The sequence below is a fragment of the Sinocyclocheilus rhinocerous genome, unplaced genomic scaffold, assembly GCF_001515625.1.
Source record: "Sinocyclocheilus rhinocerous isolate Xijiao unplaced genomic scaffold, SAMN03320098_v1.1 scaffold1155, whole genome shotgun sequence".
Taxonomy (NCBI): Eukaryota; Metazoa; Chordata; class Actinopteri; order Cypriniformes; family Cyprinidae; genus Sinocyclocheilus; species Sinocyclocheilus rhinocerous.
The window spans coordinates 1210465-1226481 of NW_015629044.1; the positions used below are offsets into that span (position 1 = coordinate 1210465).

The window sequence follows — 16017 nt, forward strand, 5'->3', positions numbered from 1 at the left end:
ACAGAAGTAAAAGTCTGATAACCATTAACCATCTCACTAGTGCCTGTGTGAAGGTGCTGTATAGCCAAGGGTTTTCAAACTGGGGTCCAAGGACCGCCAGAGCACTGCAAGGGTGTCTGCAAGAAAATATGAGATGGGAAAATTCATTTAACAGCAAGATAATTAAGATTGAATTATTTACTTAATTATTTAAGTAAAAATCCTATGTTTGAAACAAATAAAAAGTTGCTTTGAAACAAAATATACAAATGCTAAATAAAGTAAAAGTACAAGTTTATATATATATATATATATATATATATACTGTATGTATATATATATATATATATATATATAACTTGTTGCATCTTTCCCAAAAAGACTCATGGCTGTGTTAGATCAAAAGGGTGCTTCTACTAAATACTGAGCAAAGGGTCTGAATACTTAGGACTATGTGATATTTCAGTTTTTCTTTTTTAATAAATCTGCAAAAATGTCAACAATTCTGTGTTTTTCTGTCAATATGGGGTGCTGTGTGTACATTAATGAGGAAAAAAAATTAACTTAAATGATTTTAGCAAATGGCTGCAATATAACAAAGAGTGAAAAATTTAAGGGGGTCTGAATACTTTCCGTACCCACTGTAGGTATCTTTTTTTCTTTTATACACAACTTTTGTTTGCATTTGCACTAAATGGCAATATATATTTGTGAATAACCTTATAGATTATTTTCCAGATATTGCAATAATTTACTTTGTGTGATGACAAATAACATGTGTCTTTATTCATGAACTTACATAAATGCATCATATTAGCAGGTCCTTAGCATTTAAACTTAAAAAAAAAAAACTTCTGTAAAGCATTTCAGCCATTTTGCTAAGTTCAGTTATATATCCTCTACAAATCCTCCCTCCACTGACAAGTCAGCAAGCCCAAACATTACAAAAAAAAATGACCAGAGAGGGTTTCGACTGGCTAGTTTTCTGAGGTCTGGGCCACTCTTTGACTCTTTAAAAAACAATGCTTTCTTCACCATAGGGAGGACGGCAGAGGCTCAAGTTATTTAAACCCAGCTCTTCATAATGCTTCCCATTGTGCTGCTGCCTGCCAACTTAAATCGCTTTAATGCGCTGTGATGGCCATATAAAAGTACTATTTCCACAGGAGCTCATATTTCCCTTCATTCCAAAACACAAAGGCTTTGAGGAGATGGTACGGCTCGGGTCCTTTAAGGCCAAGGTGCCAATTACATAGCTGTTAACCCTCCCCACGATAGAATGACCTGTTGCCACTGCTTGGAAATGCTTAGCCTACTCCAGCTCAAATTCCAGAATTATAACTGCCATAAGTCATATTTAATTTTGCCCATGAAAGTTCAAAGTAATAGCGGTGACTCCTGTGGCACTGCCCTCTGTGAGATGGTGTTTTGCTGGGGGTGGTCAGATTGGCTTCCGTCTCAGTGGGAGTGTTTAAAGTGCCCTTTATTTCAGAAATGTATGGTTGCAGAGAGCACAGCTGACAGCTACCCTTGGTCCCCAACACAGGGGAGGAGGCACACTGGACTCGCCATGCCTCTCCCCTGTTGACAGGTAATTTCAGTATTCGTCACTGATATATGAAAGATACATTTTGCTAAGGTCCGCTTTTCATAGTACTTCAGATGACAGTCTTAAATCTGTCATAAAGGAAAATTTTGCTTGGGGACCGCATATTTCACCTAGGTTTCTGACACTCAATTTTAACAAGAGCATGAAATGCAGAGAGAGGTTCACTTGCCAGTTTTTTTTTCACCCCAAAGAAAAATGCTGTGCCAAATACATTCCTTATATTCACAGCTTAAATATAGATATAATGTATATATAGATAGGATTTTATATAATTTTCTGCACAAACATTAGCAATAATAATAATTATTAAGATTATAAGAAAAATGCAAATATAAATCTGAGTCATTCTAAATTTAGAATTTGAAAGAAATAAATACTTTTATTCAGCTTCTAATCTAATTAAGATTATAAGAAAAATGCAAATATAAATCATCAGTCATATGAGTCATTCTAAATTTAGAATTTGAAAGAAATAAATACTTTTATTCAGCAAGGACGCATTAAGTTAATCAAAAATAGTAAAGACAGTTATATTGTTGCAAAAGACTACTGTTTCAAATAAATGCTGCTCTTTTGAACTTTTTATTAATCAAAGAATCCTGAAAATTGATTTCTACAAAAATATTTTTAAAAAACTTTAAACTTTCAGCATTGATACTAATAAGAAATGTTTCATGAGCCACATTAAAATATATATGAACTTTCATTATATTTTTATATTTAAATTTTTTATTAACGTCTTAATTGTTTAATGTATGTTCGAATTATGTCAAAAAAAATTGCTAAAAATTGTTTGGAATTTTTCAAGTCCAACTTTAGAGGCGTTTTGACAGCCTATTTCTAAAAGATTCAAAAACAATACAATTCTATCCATAAAGACATTCTATATTCTATACTTCTATCATATATCTATCATTAGAATATTAAACACAGTAACTGTATCATTAGAAAGCTAGTGCATAAAACTCCAAATGTGTTTCTGTGTGATTCAAGTGATTTAAAATGATGGAGTAGTGAGTCTAAATCTAACAAAATGTACAGAAAATCTAATATTTACAGAAACATTTTGACTTGGCTATTTTGTGGGAATTATCAATCCAAGAACAAGACCATATTTTCAAAGAATCTGATACCCTCCATCTGATGATCTATATGTCTAAAATGTCTAAATACAAAGGAGACCCAATGCAGTCAGGGCACGAGTCCTCTTCTCTGCTGGCTCTAGTAGAGCCCATCTCTGGCCAAGCCTTTGACCATCTGTGCTGAGACTATCAGGATTAATGTACCCTAGACACCAGGGTGAAAGTGTAACTCAGGCAACACCACTCCACTGCAAATGGGGTAATTCAGCGTGTCTGCTCAGCACTGGCAGGTACTACAGAGGCATATGGGTGAGACAGACTAAGGACTGGCAGCAGGGTGCTGCAGCCGGCACCGGCTCCAAAGCAGGAGCAAAAGGAACAAAAGCACCCTGGCTCATTAAGAGCACTTTATATTTGGAGAGTTCTCCAAGCGTATTAGCAAAGTCTCCATGTTGTTCTGCCCTGTGTAAAACATTATTCATTAAAAGCACAGGAGCGCTGCACTGCGCCGTCCCGAGAGAGTTTGAGAAGGGCAGCAGTACCCACCTCTGGGTGTCTGACCAGTGCTCTGCAACTCCCTAAAAACCTCCCTTAGCGTTTCCCGTCTGCCCCCTCACCATTAACTTACTCAAGAATGCAGCTCATGCTGGGAAACATATTAGCAGGATGTAACAATACATTTTGCATATGCCTAACCCATGCCTGTCTCTTACAGACCTCTTGGGTTACTTTTTCCACCCCCTAGTTTTCTTTTTCCACCTGACTGACCAAAAACTGTATTTGCTCACATAAATAGCCCTCTTGTTTCCACTTTTTAACTGCACGAACAAGACCAACACACACACACAATAAGCTGGTTCTGCTCCCTCACTCACTTTTGTGACTTATTTTTTGATAAAAAAAAGTATCAGCTTTCAAGGCACGTCCATTTTATCAGGACATTCAAACTAAAAAATGTTTTGATGTGCTTTAATGTATTACATCTCATGTGATTTGTGTTTAAACTGCGGAAAAATGCCAATGAAATAACAACTTATCACCACATTTATCTCAGGAAAGTTAACCAATGTGAAAAGGTAAAAAATGAACAGTCTTTGTTTGCTTGTTTAAGAAATTAATACTTCTGTGAGTGTATGATATTTGCATTATATTTTTAAAATTGTATTAATTAAACTTTGTTTGGAATCTTTAAAGATCACTTGGAATTTAATGACAGCCACCTAGAGACACATTAGGTCTATCATTAAAAAACTGAGACTTATTTTTTGCAAATGCCCTATATGCCCTATGTCTCTAACAGAGACCTCTTGGGTTGTTTTTTTCCACCTTTTCCTTTTTCCAATTGACTGATCAAAAACTGTGTTTTCCCAAATAAATAGCCCTTTTGTTTCCACTTTTGTGTTTCCACTTTTAAAGTGGAGGAACTGGATGGACAGGCTGTTGACAGAAAACACTAACATACCACTGACACTCGGATAATAGCCCAGCTCTCATCTTTCACTCACTTGTGTAACGCGCTGGGTGGCAACTTGGTTTTTTCCATTTGGCCATAGCAGCTGGTTTTGGCCTCCGGGATGTCCCCAAACTCTTCCAACATGGCTGCAGCTGCCGTGGTTATAATCCCAAGCCCATCTCGAACCCGTGCCTCAAGAGGATAGTCCCAGTCATCGTAGGATACAGAGATCATTCCAGAGGGGAATGAATCTGGAGTGATGCCTGGGTTGCCCGTGGTCAAGCTGGGCACGATCCAGATGTAGCCGAAACCGGTCAGACCCAGTGATCGGGCCTCCTCCAAGATGTAACCCGCCTCGTCCTTGGAGCAGTACAAAAGGATGACTGGAGACTGCACCTTTTTCAGCTGGATCTGGGTCCTGGAGTCCCCGTCTACGGCGTCCAGGGTGATGGTGTGCTGGAGGTCCCAACCAACAAAGCTGTTGTCAACCGTGATCTTCAGGATGGCAGTGAAATCCTGGTAGCCCGGGAACTTGCTGGTCACTATGGAGAAGACATGCCAGTCGTACTCTTCCATGATGTTGAGCATGAGCAGCGCCTCCTGCTGGATGGAGGCCCCGAACTGGAAGAATGTAGATTTTTCATCCTGTTGAACAAAGAAAGACAAAAAGAACTGTTAACAACATGATAAATATAGGTTTTCAGCTGTCAACATTAGGGATGCACAATATATCGGTACCAGTTTAGTTGTCGGCCTATTTATATATACAGTTTACCTTTACTGTAATCTAAAGTTCACTTACAATTAATCTTTAAAAATGTTTTTTAATAATTTAATCATAATATTATTAATAATTTATAAATTGAATAATTTGGCCATAGCATGGAAATAATTATCTTATTGTGTCAGGTAGAATTTTAATATTAGTGCATCACTAATAAACTTCCAATTGAAAACACAACAGTTAAAATTAAATAATTCCCTCACATACACTAGAACAGCCAGAATAGAGAGGCCATTTAAATATTTTGAGAGTTCTGAACTCAATATTACAGAGTGACAGAGTTAACAAAAGTTCATAAGATTCTTTATTAAAATGTAACGAGTCAAAAAGGAAAGAGAAGAGCTTTTCTGGTTCTTTAACTCTTTTGAGATCCATCTGATATGTGCAGCTCTGGCCTTGATGAACTCATTGTCTAATCATAATGATGCACTGAGCCAGTTCTTTCTGGCTGAGCAGATTCAATCCCCATGTGCCTTTCGAACTATTCCCTCCAGCGTCCCACAATTCCACAGCTTTAACTGGCCCTCTGAGGCACAAAGGACACAATCGTTTTTAGATTCATACTCTTGAGTTCAAACTTTTCACTCATTTTATGAGTGAGAGGATCGGAAGCTTGTATAAGGAATGCGACAAGCTTTCATTAAGCTTCTCAGTCTTGTGGACGCTATTTTTCCCATCACCATTTCAATGTCAAACCAATTACTGCAGCCTCATAAATGGTAACTGAAAGGTAGCCAATGACTGAATACAGATGTAAGATGAGGCATCTGTCTTTGTGTGCATGTGTGAAAGATGTCTGTAGGAAACAACACGTTGTGAGTCTGTGTATGTTGGGAGGAGAAACGTTTCACTTGGTTTTTTCGCTATTTTTGGGATGCTCGGCTTGACATTGCCAATTTCACACACTGGAGAAACTAAATAGACAGTGGTGCTGCAAAGTAAACACAAGATAACTGTGGATAACACTTCACACACGCATCCACGGCACAAATGAACACAAATCTTCTTCTATCTATCTATCCATCTATCCATCTATCTATCTATCTATCTATATATTATTGACATAACTAAAAAATAGTAAGAATACAAATACTGTGAACCAGAATTTCACAGAAAATGCATATGCATTGCATCTATAGAATATTTAATTTAAAATAAATATATAAATAACACTGCTGAGGCTCAAATACAAGATTTATGAATTTTGGGTAAATTTAAATACGAAATGTTATTTTGAATCTGGCACCTAGTTAAACTTGATAAAACAATGGCTTTTGCAATGAAATACTGTTGTGCAACAGTTGCACTGTTATGTGAAGTGGCCCCTGTGAGACTAGACACATTTGCTTAAGTGATGGATGGACGACAAGACAGTCCTAAATTATTTTCACAGCCTCACCTTGGAAAGATTTTAATTATTCCTCAAAGGTTATCATGATGTTATCTTAAAGTGGCACAGTTTTGAGTGGCAACTTTTTTTTTCAGATCTGGGGATGTCAATGAATATGGAGCAGATTATTTTACATTTATGGAATAATGGCATAAAGATTACTCGGGCAGTTCAAGCTGAGTAATCTTTATGCCATTATTCCATAAATGTAAAATAATCTGCTCCATATTCATTGACATCCCCAGATCTGAAAAAAAAATTGCCACTCAAAACAGCTCCCCACAGTTGTCCGTCAACTCTTGAAGTGCAGGGTTAAGAAAATATGACCCTCATAATAATGGGTCTACTGGGCGCAGTGTGTGTGGGGTGAACATTTAGACTGTTCAGAGTGAGCACTAGTTGACCTCACTCAGATGAACTCAGGAGATGATGGAAAGAGAGGAAGGGAGTAATTGTTTCATGTTAAAAACAATGTGGTCTCTTTCTGCAACAAGGATGAAACGAATAATTATAAAGTGAGAGCTAAGAAAAGAAATAAAAGGGTCTTATGGAAGACTGATTTGTTAATCAGCATCAGCACAGCACAGTTTGATGTATACAAATATATTCTATTGTGTGATGTGAAACATTATTACAGTATATTATATTATATTATATTATATTATACAGTATTATATTATATTATATTTAGCATAATATAATTGTATAATAATTTGAATATAAATAATAGCCACAACTGCAGCATGAAAAGTATGATTCGTAAAGTACATTTATAAAGATTTTGCATTGTTGCCTAAATGTAATTTCACAACCAAGCACCGAGTGTGACACGAAAGGCATGTGTTCAGAGGTGTGAAAGAAGATTTGTGTGCATTTGACTGGAGCGTAGCAATATTAGTTTCTAATTTCCCACCCGCTTTCCTGAGGATCTGCACCATCCTGTCTGCTGCTGAGCTTTCTCAATGCCATTTTCTTCATATAACAGGATGCCATTACCAGCCAGAGGCGATAAAGCTATATTGTTTGCTCAGAAATAGGAACCGTGCTGTATCATATTTCGAAGCAGATCTGAAAAAACAAGATTTGGAGTGGAGATATTTCTCAAAAGACATTCTTAAGACCATCTGCAGATCTTTGTTGACTCCTTTATTGAAGGTGATACTGGGGTTTAACATCAATCCTTCTGCACATCTTTCATTTCGTAAAGCCTTATACTAGTGTTCTTTTCTAATTGTGATGCAAAAAATGTTTAATTGCGAGCTCCAAGCTTCACAGCACCGCATCAAAAACACTTAATTTTCCTTGTGTACTCGCACTGTTTTAAATCTAAAAGCATCCGACAAACTTGACAGACCGAATGTGTTATTTCTGAGAAAACCAAATGCAAGGAATCACATCAATAACCGCTAAGAGCATCTGAGGTGCTCTTTTGGCATCTCAACAGCGTGAGCTCTCAGACACATTTGAGGCATTTAGAGATCTCTGTTCAGAAACAATGGCTAAGATATTCAAATTAGAGCATCTAGCAGCAAGAACAAGTGGCCACAATTTCTCTAAAGCCCTGTTTGATGGACCATCATGCCTGTTATCCTGATTAGACCTCCAATACGAGGAGACATGATCCGCCAATATAGGTTGGTGTCAACGACTGAACAAGAAATGAGAGCGCATGTATATAATCTACAGTAAGTATACCATTTTGTATGTGAGTGAGTGTGTGGATAATCTGAAGCGCTTCAGAGGGCCGCCTCAGGGGTGGCCGGTGTTATCCCCACAGCTCATGTCATTGCCAGCAGTGGAGCAAACACGGCACAGTTAGTCTAATAACACAGACGAGCCACACAGCGCTAACGCAATCACAGCGCCCAGCCCGGCTCCACTTCGTTAAATTGTGACTTTGTAAACTCTATAAATTGTCAATTCGGTTTTGATGGAGTGGTACGCCACCAAGTAGCATAATGGTGTTGCTGCTAATGCCAATTTTTTGCACCGTTTTTCAAAGGCTCGGTCTCAAGAGCTGCTTCATGAGCTCATTTTTAGTGTGCCACAGAGCTCTTAGTGAATAAAGCAAATGAGTGGAGCCAAAGGAAGAAAGAGAGAGAAAGAGCAACGCTGATATACACAGAGCAGTACTGTAGTTAAAGAGACAGAACTGAACTTCACCATCTGTCCTACCTTTGCTGAAGAAATTCTGTCCCAAATATGAAACTGCAGGGTTTCCGGCATTTTTGACAAAAATGAATTTCTATGACTTGTCCTGCCATTTATGATTACTGCATAAGTACTGTATTTTTGAAATCAGTTTATAAAGATTGCTGGATTGCTTTCCATGTGTATGTCAAATCCCAATACATGGAATGAAAATGCTTACATAATTATACTTATTTGTATACAAAAGCCAGAGATAAAGGCTAGAGATTTAAATTCAGCTCAGTGGAGGATTTGGCTTTAACAGATACATTTACATTCAGTATAAAGTTAACAATAACCATTGATTCCTTTCATTAATTTCATATCTTTTACCATTTTTAAAAGTTTAGAAATCATAATTTTTTTAACTAATTGAATTGTGAGGTTTTCCATAACAGTGGAAACCATGAAATAATTTGTCCTGGCTTTAGAAAGTTAGAGAATACAGTATTTTAATAATAATAATGCAGTATTACAGTTGTTCTCAAACTTTTTGACTCCAAGGCCCTCATCAATATGCAAAGGCCCCATGACTTGTCCAGTTATTTGTGATTCACTGGATAAGGATTAAGAATTTTTAAGATTTTTTTTTTTATATATTTGAGCGCTTTGCATTAGAAAAATGTACGTTCATTATAAAGATCCAAGTTATAAGATTTTATTAATTTACATTAATTTAATTTACTTATCCAGGTCTAGAAATCACACTTTTAAAATCAGGCTATATATATCAAGGTTAATATATAAATATATGTTATTCAATATTTTAATATGAACTAAAATCAATATATTTTATGTGTTGTTGTTTTAGCTCATTTTAATGCGTGTTTTGCTTCGTTTTAAATCTTGAGGTCCCCTTGAAAGTTTGCTGGGCCCTTTAACTTCTTAATACATTAAAACAGAGACATTTCACTGGCAGTATGGTACACTGACGCTCATCACAAAACAACAAAAAAAAGGGGGGGGTGGGATAAACTAAATCTGTGATACGCTTAAGAACACAAAAGGTCAAGCACACACATTTGTTTTTCTATCATTATAGGGACTTTCCACATTGATTTCAGTTGGTTTTATACTGAATTAATGATGTGGGTGATACTGAAAGTTTAAATGAGATTTAGCTTCATTTTGGGCATCTCAGAGTGAGAAATAAGCTGTTTCCAGATTCATAGTTCGAATTTTAGTTCAAAAAAACTACACTGGTGCATCAGCTCCTTTTCACTTGTGTTTATTTTAACCAAAATCAGTTTAGTAATCAGGTGTTAAGCAATGACTGGTTGGTAAATTCTCCACTTCCTGTGAAGCGAATGCCCTACGGACTGAACATTTACCCTCCCTATGATTTGGAATCTCACTAAATTCCTTGTGAATCCACTTTGCAGGGCACTTTCAGGTGAACATACCCAGAGACAGAGCCCTGCACTGCAGCACCACCGTCGCTAGTTACACAACTCCACAGGATCACAGTCTTTCTCTCTGTTTTCATTTCATTCAGTGCCTTTTTCTTTCCTTATTCATTCTCTCCTTTCACCTCCCTTTGCTCCTGTCTGCTTCTCTTTTTTTACTTCTTTCAGTACCCTCTCTCTGGGCTCCGCCTGAGTGTCCCTCCTAAACCCACCTTATCAGCACGTGTGATTGATGAAAAAGGGGAACGTGTGCAGAAATTCAATTATACTGACATGCTGGTGACAGAGAGAGCGAGATAGAGGGGAGGGGGGGTAGAGAAAGAAAGAAAAAACAGCACCGCAGTGAAACGCCCCTCGCCGAAGTGCAATTAGCTCTCCTGTGAACAAAAGACGTGATTATTCTCTTTAAGATCACTTCTGAAAAAACTTGCGATAAAAAGGTTCATCACTTTGTGTCACAACTGGGAGAGAAGCATTATTTATGATCCTGTTTGAACAGATTCTTTTGAATATTTAATGAAATGCCTTCTCGATGGTTGAGCAAAAAAAGAGAGGGGGAAAAGATAGAGAAGATGGGTGGAGGTATAATGAAGAGGGTCTGTAAACCTCTGGATGCTGCGCTCTGAGTAATGACTATGCCACTATTTCATGAAGTGTTTATTACATAACTGTCATGTGTTTCTCAAAACCATACAGATGCAATGGAGCTTTCATAAATTATGCGTTTTATTTGTGTTCAAAAGCACTTAAGAAGCACAGCAGGCAGGTATATAAAAATGCTGTCGTTATTTAGGCCGTGTGTACACCAAAGCGATTTTTTTCTCGAGGCTAGCGTATTTTTTCAATTGTTTTCAATGGGAGCGCCATGTTTTTGACACCAGGAGCATGCAGAGCGCTGAGCATCTTTTTCATCTTTTTCTCGGCGCCGACAGTTGAAGAATGTTCAACTTTGGGTACAACGCAGTGCTCATCACTGTCACTTTTTAGTCAGCTAACCAATCACAGTGGAGGAGGGGCGGGACTAATAACACACCGACCAACCTTCACATGCTGCTTGTACTACGACTGAACAACAATGGAGAAGTTGCTTGTCTCAGAGTATTCATAACTGTACCAGATGGAATTGCTGGACTACCACAATATTATTATAAAAAATAATGCTTGGAGAAAAATTTCATTCGTTATGTGTCTGCCAAATTACTTCAGCGGATATTCCGTATTAAAACAACCACAGAATCTCAACTGAAAAAAACGCTGCGCTCTCATGCTCTCACAGCTGGGTGTTCTCAGCAGAGTGCCTGGCGTTTTCAGCTGGCAAAAACGCTTCAGTGGACACGCGGCCTTACTCACCTTAAAGTCTTTCTAAAGACTTTCTTTTGACTGTGGAACATAAAAGGAGAATATCCACACTCCTCTTTTCTTTAATTGTGACTAAAGCAAGATTTTCTCTTAGCAATTACTAAAATTTTAGTCTGTTCCAGTGTTTATTAATATTTTGAACTAGCTTTTATTTTCATATTTTCAGTTTTCATTCTAATATTAGAGTACGTTTTAGTAATTTTGTTAAATGCTTTTGCTATTTTATTATATCTTTATTTAGATTAAATTTATTTTATTTCAGTTTTAGTAATTTTAGTAATTCATCTTATTTTATTTCAGTTAGTTGCCAAAGCAACATTTCTAAATTCCATTGAAGTTTTTTAAGTTTTTCATGTAATATTTTATCCTATTTCAGCTTTATTTCGATTAACAAAATGATTGTTAATACTTTTGTTTCAGTTAACAATAACAACACTGGTCTGTTACTCAGCCAAAGCTATTATATTGTTTAGAATGTCTTGGAATATAGCGCATGAGTCATATGAATTACTTTTTGTGCGTTTATGGTGCTTTTTTGTCCTTTTTGGAACCCATCCACTTGTATGAAAGAGAGCAGTGTGAACATTCTTCAAAACAATTCCTGTTTTGCTGCATGGAAGAAAGAAAGTCATACAGGTTTGGAACAAAATGAGGGTGAGTGAGTGACAGAATTGTAATTTTTGGACGAACTTTCCCTTTAAGCAGCGGTTCATGCGGTTCGCGAGTGCAAGAGAGAGAGAAAAAGAGAGTGACAGAGTAGCACTGCATTATGAGATTGGCATTTAATCACATCCAAAAGGAGGCAAATAATGAACATTACAGCTTTACATCAATTGTCTTCTGCAGTTTTCTTTGTCATTTTTCCTTAGCTTGCATTCATTTATTCAGTAGACAAAGAACACACACATCTAGACTAAATCAGATTATGTATACAGCGGCTCTAGGCACGGCCCGAGTGTTGGAATGGAATGATGTTCTGCCCTGTGGTTTGTGCTGTGTCCATTTGCACTGCAGAAAAACTTCAGCTGCAAACGTCACCAACTTTTTAAAACCACTAAAGTAGATGCCATATTTAATCGACTTCAAAACAAAAGCCAAACAGGATGAGGAAAAACACTGCTCCCTCTTTCCTCACATGGCAGGTGCTAGGGGAACACGACCAGCCCGTGTTAAGTGCTCCCATTTCATTTTGATTGGCTGCCAGCAAACAGTACAGAGTAACTGGCACTTGTTATACTTCAGCAGACAAACGGCACTCCTGGGAGATGTCAGTCAGGCACGCTCGAGGCTGTGACATAACCACCCAGAGCCACTGAACCTGAAACCAAGCAGCTCACTGAAATGCAACTCTACACACACACTCACATATGCATAGACGTACACAAAAAATGTCCCACTTCAGCGGCAAACTGATATAACATAGAATGTCAAGTACACTTTACCAGTGATCTTCCCCCAGCAAATACACACACTCGTAAAGAAGTTCTTAAATCACAGGATCCAATAAAATACAGTCACATTAATTACAAAGAGTCATCATACACTGAGAAATATCTGGTGTAGAAACAATTTTCACTCAGAAAGTAAATTTCACAAACAATTACAAAGCACTGGCAAGTAATATTGAAATAAATGTGAAAATTTGAAGTACAACTGAAAAAAAAAAAAAACCTGAAATATAATTTTCTTGTCAAATGTACTCCAATAGTCTTGTTCCCTGTTTATTGGCCTGATTTTTTTTTCTCAACAAAGTAATATTAGGTGCTAAATCAAGAATTAATTTTAGTATTATTCATATTTATACTATTATAGTATTTTTTATTAGCTTTTATTTTTGTATTTTCGTTTTTTTCCATTTTAATTTTAGCATAATTTAGTCATTTTGTTTTGTGATTTTTTTTTTATATTACAGTTTTATTTTTAGTAAATTTAGTACTTCAGCTTAAACGTATTTTATTTCAGTTAAACATTGTTTTATTTCTAACATTTAATTTTTTTTTTTTTTTTTCATTAATAATTATTTAATTTCAGCTTCATACCAATTAACGAGAACTACTTTTAATAGTTTTAGTTTACAATACCTACACTGAATTAAATAGAGATTTACTTCTCAGTGTCCTGCTTCTCAGCTGTTCTTCTGAGGCAAAAGACCCTGGTAATCTCACACATGTCTCCTCCCGTGCTTTAGATGAGATCCCAACACTGCCATGAATGATGCTCAGATTTGCCATTATACCACATGTCAAAGATTTCAATATAAACTCAAGAATTTCTCTTCACAATTGTTACGAGAACAAATTATGTGAGCAATGCTATTCAATTTTTATATTTATATATTTATTATTTTAAAGCTCAGTTTTATAAACAGTCGGAGTCTATTTGTATTTCTATTAAGGTGTTTTAGGAGAAACATCTGCGAGAAAGTTGATACATTGAACTCCATAAGAACATAAGAACTCCATGCAGACTCTTTAATATCACAATTGATTCTCAATTATGCAATGAAAGGGAGAGCAAAAAGAGCCTTTTGCGTAACTCTCCTGCTTCACAGCTTTCTCAAAATCTCTCGACAAAAGATGCTAATAATCTCACTTATTATGTCCCATCATCATAGTCAGGAGACTCTGGCTAAACAGAAAAAGCGAACAAATGAAACTGCCGCAGAGACTCGCAATTCTCTCCTTGACAGTCATTGTGCGAGAATTGTATTTCTTTCTATTGGAGTTTACTCAAATTGGAAAAAAAAAAAATATTATGTGACTTTAAACTCAATTCTGAAGAAGTGAGAAAATAAAAATGGGAAAATGTAGTTTGCGCTGTTCAGACAAATCAGGCGAAAACAGAGAGGGAGCAGCTTTGTGTAAACAGCTCAGCCTGCCACATCTGTCTTAATATAGCGATGTGTTCACCATTAGATTTCCTCTGCCACACACAGACATACTCCTTCTGTAACCATGGCAAAAGTTTTTGTGAACTTTCCTAAGGACAAGAATAAACAGCCAAAGTGTCACAATTGACCGGCCCTCTATTGACTTTGTGGCTCATTTTCCGCCGGCTGCCCACTCTGTGTGTACTCATCAGCTTGACTGACAGGATGTCTGGTTCCCTCGCAACCAATCAGCGTCTGTGCCGGAGCAGACGTTTGGTCTGCCCAGACAGCACCTGAGGGTAATCTGATGTCAGAGACGTGCTTGGAACATGTCTGTCCAATGTTAACTATGGCATGCTGTATTATTTTGTTCACAAACAGTATTGAATTTCACTGTATTTTGCAGTCGTTTTTACATTTCAAACACAGAACAAAAACTGTCACTGAACTTTCATCATTCACCATTATGTAAAGCACTGTGAAATGTGATTCATTGTACTTAATTGATACATTCGGACAGTTCACAAAAATGAACAGGTTCAAAAAAAGAGTCAGGAATTTATTTGAGTCCACATGCAGAAAACGTTCTGTTGAACATTTAATGATATACTGCCGCTCACCACTATTTTTTTTTTTTCAGTAAATTAGGGTGTTTTCTACTTGTATACTTGCTATTTAGTGTAAATTCACAAGTTCAGATTTATTGAGAATCTTTTTTTTAACACCAGATAAATAAATAAATAAATAAATAAATAAACAAACAAAGGCATAAATTATATACACCACAGTTAAGATTTTGTAATGTTTTCGTTAAAAAAACGTCTCTTATGCTTAAGCATTTTGATTTAATTTCAGCATTTAATTGATTAAAAATACAGTAATGAAATATTATTAGAATTTAAATTACAATTTACATTTATTTGATTAATAGAAAGTTCAAAATAACATTCATTTGAAGTCTTTTTTCGCAAAAAGCTTCTTCACATTTCAGTCGATACGATTGTAATTCTGTGGCAAGAAAAAGTGCAGAACCAAATAAATATTACAATTCTAAAGTTGTAATACACCCAGTGTTCAATTAGTGTTCAATTAATTGAAGTGGTTTTTTGCAAAGAATAAAACTGTCATTATACTGATGGTTGTTAGTTTTTCCATTATAATATACAAAGGCACATCGGCTGGCAAACCATTAGGCAGCACATAATTAGGAGTCTATTTAAAGGGAATGAATGCGATGGGGAGTTTGGTCAAACTATGGCAGTGAGACAGCGAATAGTTGTCCTAAATCAAAGACGGCCTGCTCCGCGGAGCCAGTTAGTGCATGTGGACTATTTCATAATAGTGTCAGAATAGCTACCGTGTCAAAAGATACAATTGTACAAACATTTCTGCCACGGGAGCAAATTCAGCAGCTTTTACATCTTGTTGGTCCAACTTTGTAGAGACAAACTCAACGGAGCTACCCCTTAAAGCCCCGGCTCTCCGTTTTTATGCTGTGGGGCGTTTTCTGGAGGTGGTTGGGGATGGATATGGGCTGAGTAAGACCTCGGTGTGGCGGTGCGTTCACTCAATCACAAACATCCTGCTCCGTCACGCCACCGATTATATAGCCTACGTATGCCTTTGGCCAGGCACGAAGTGATGGAGGCACATCAAGGCTTCCATGCCATTGTGTGTGTCCCGTGAGTAATTGGCCTTGTGGACGGGTCACTTATCCCCATTGCCAACCCATCAGCGCTCGACCAGGCCTTCATAATATATATGAACATGATAATATAAATGACTCTTTCAAAAGCAAGCGAAGCCTAAAAGCCAGTTAATGTAGCTGACTAAGGCAGAATACTTTTGGCCATGAGGTTGCAGGTTCGCACACTTGCAAAATTATACATATACATA

General features: G+C 36.9%; 1 protein-coding gene and 1 pseudogene across 1 annotated transcript in view; one reads left to right on the forward strand and one right to left on the reverse strand.

The window, feature by feature from the left end:
• LOC107738640 (glutamate receptor ionotropic, NMDA 2A) overlaps positions 1–8523 on the reverse strand; it is a 66842-nt gene extending 58319 nt beyond the window's left edge. The window contains exons 1-2 of the mRNA XM_016550419.1: positions 8473–8523; positions 4176–4768 (exon numbers count right to left, since the gene is read on the reverse strand). Of these exons, the coding sequence (XP_016405905.1) occupies positions 4176–4768; positions 8473–8523 (644 nt within the window). The remainder of the gene's footprint in view (positions 1–4175; positions 4769–8472) is intronic.
• Positions 8524–9756: 1233 nt separating this feature from the next.
• LOC107738641 (cytidine deaminase-like) overlaps positions 9757–16017 on the forward strand; it is a 10719-nt pseudogene continuing 4458 nt past the window's right edge.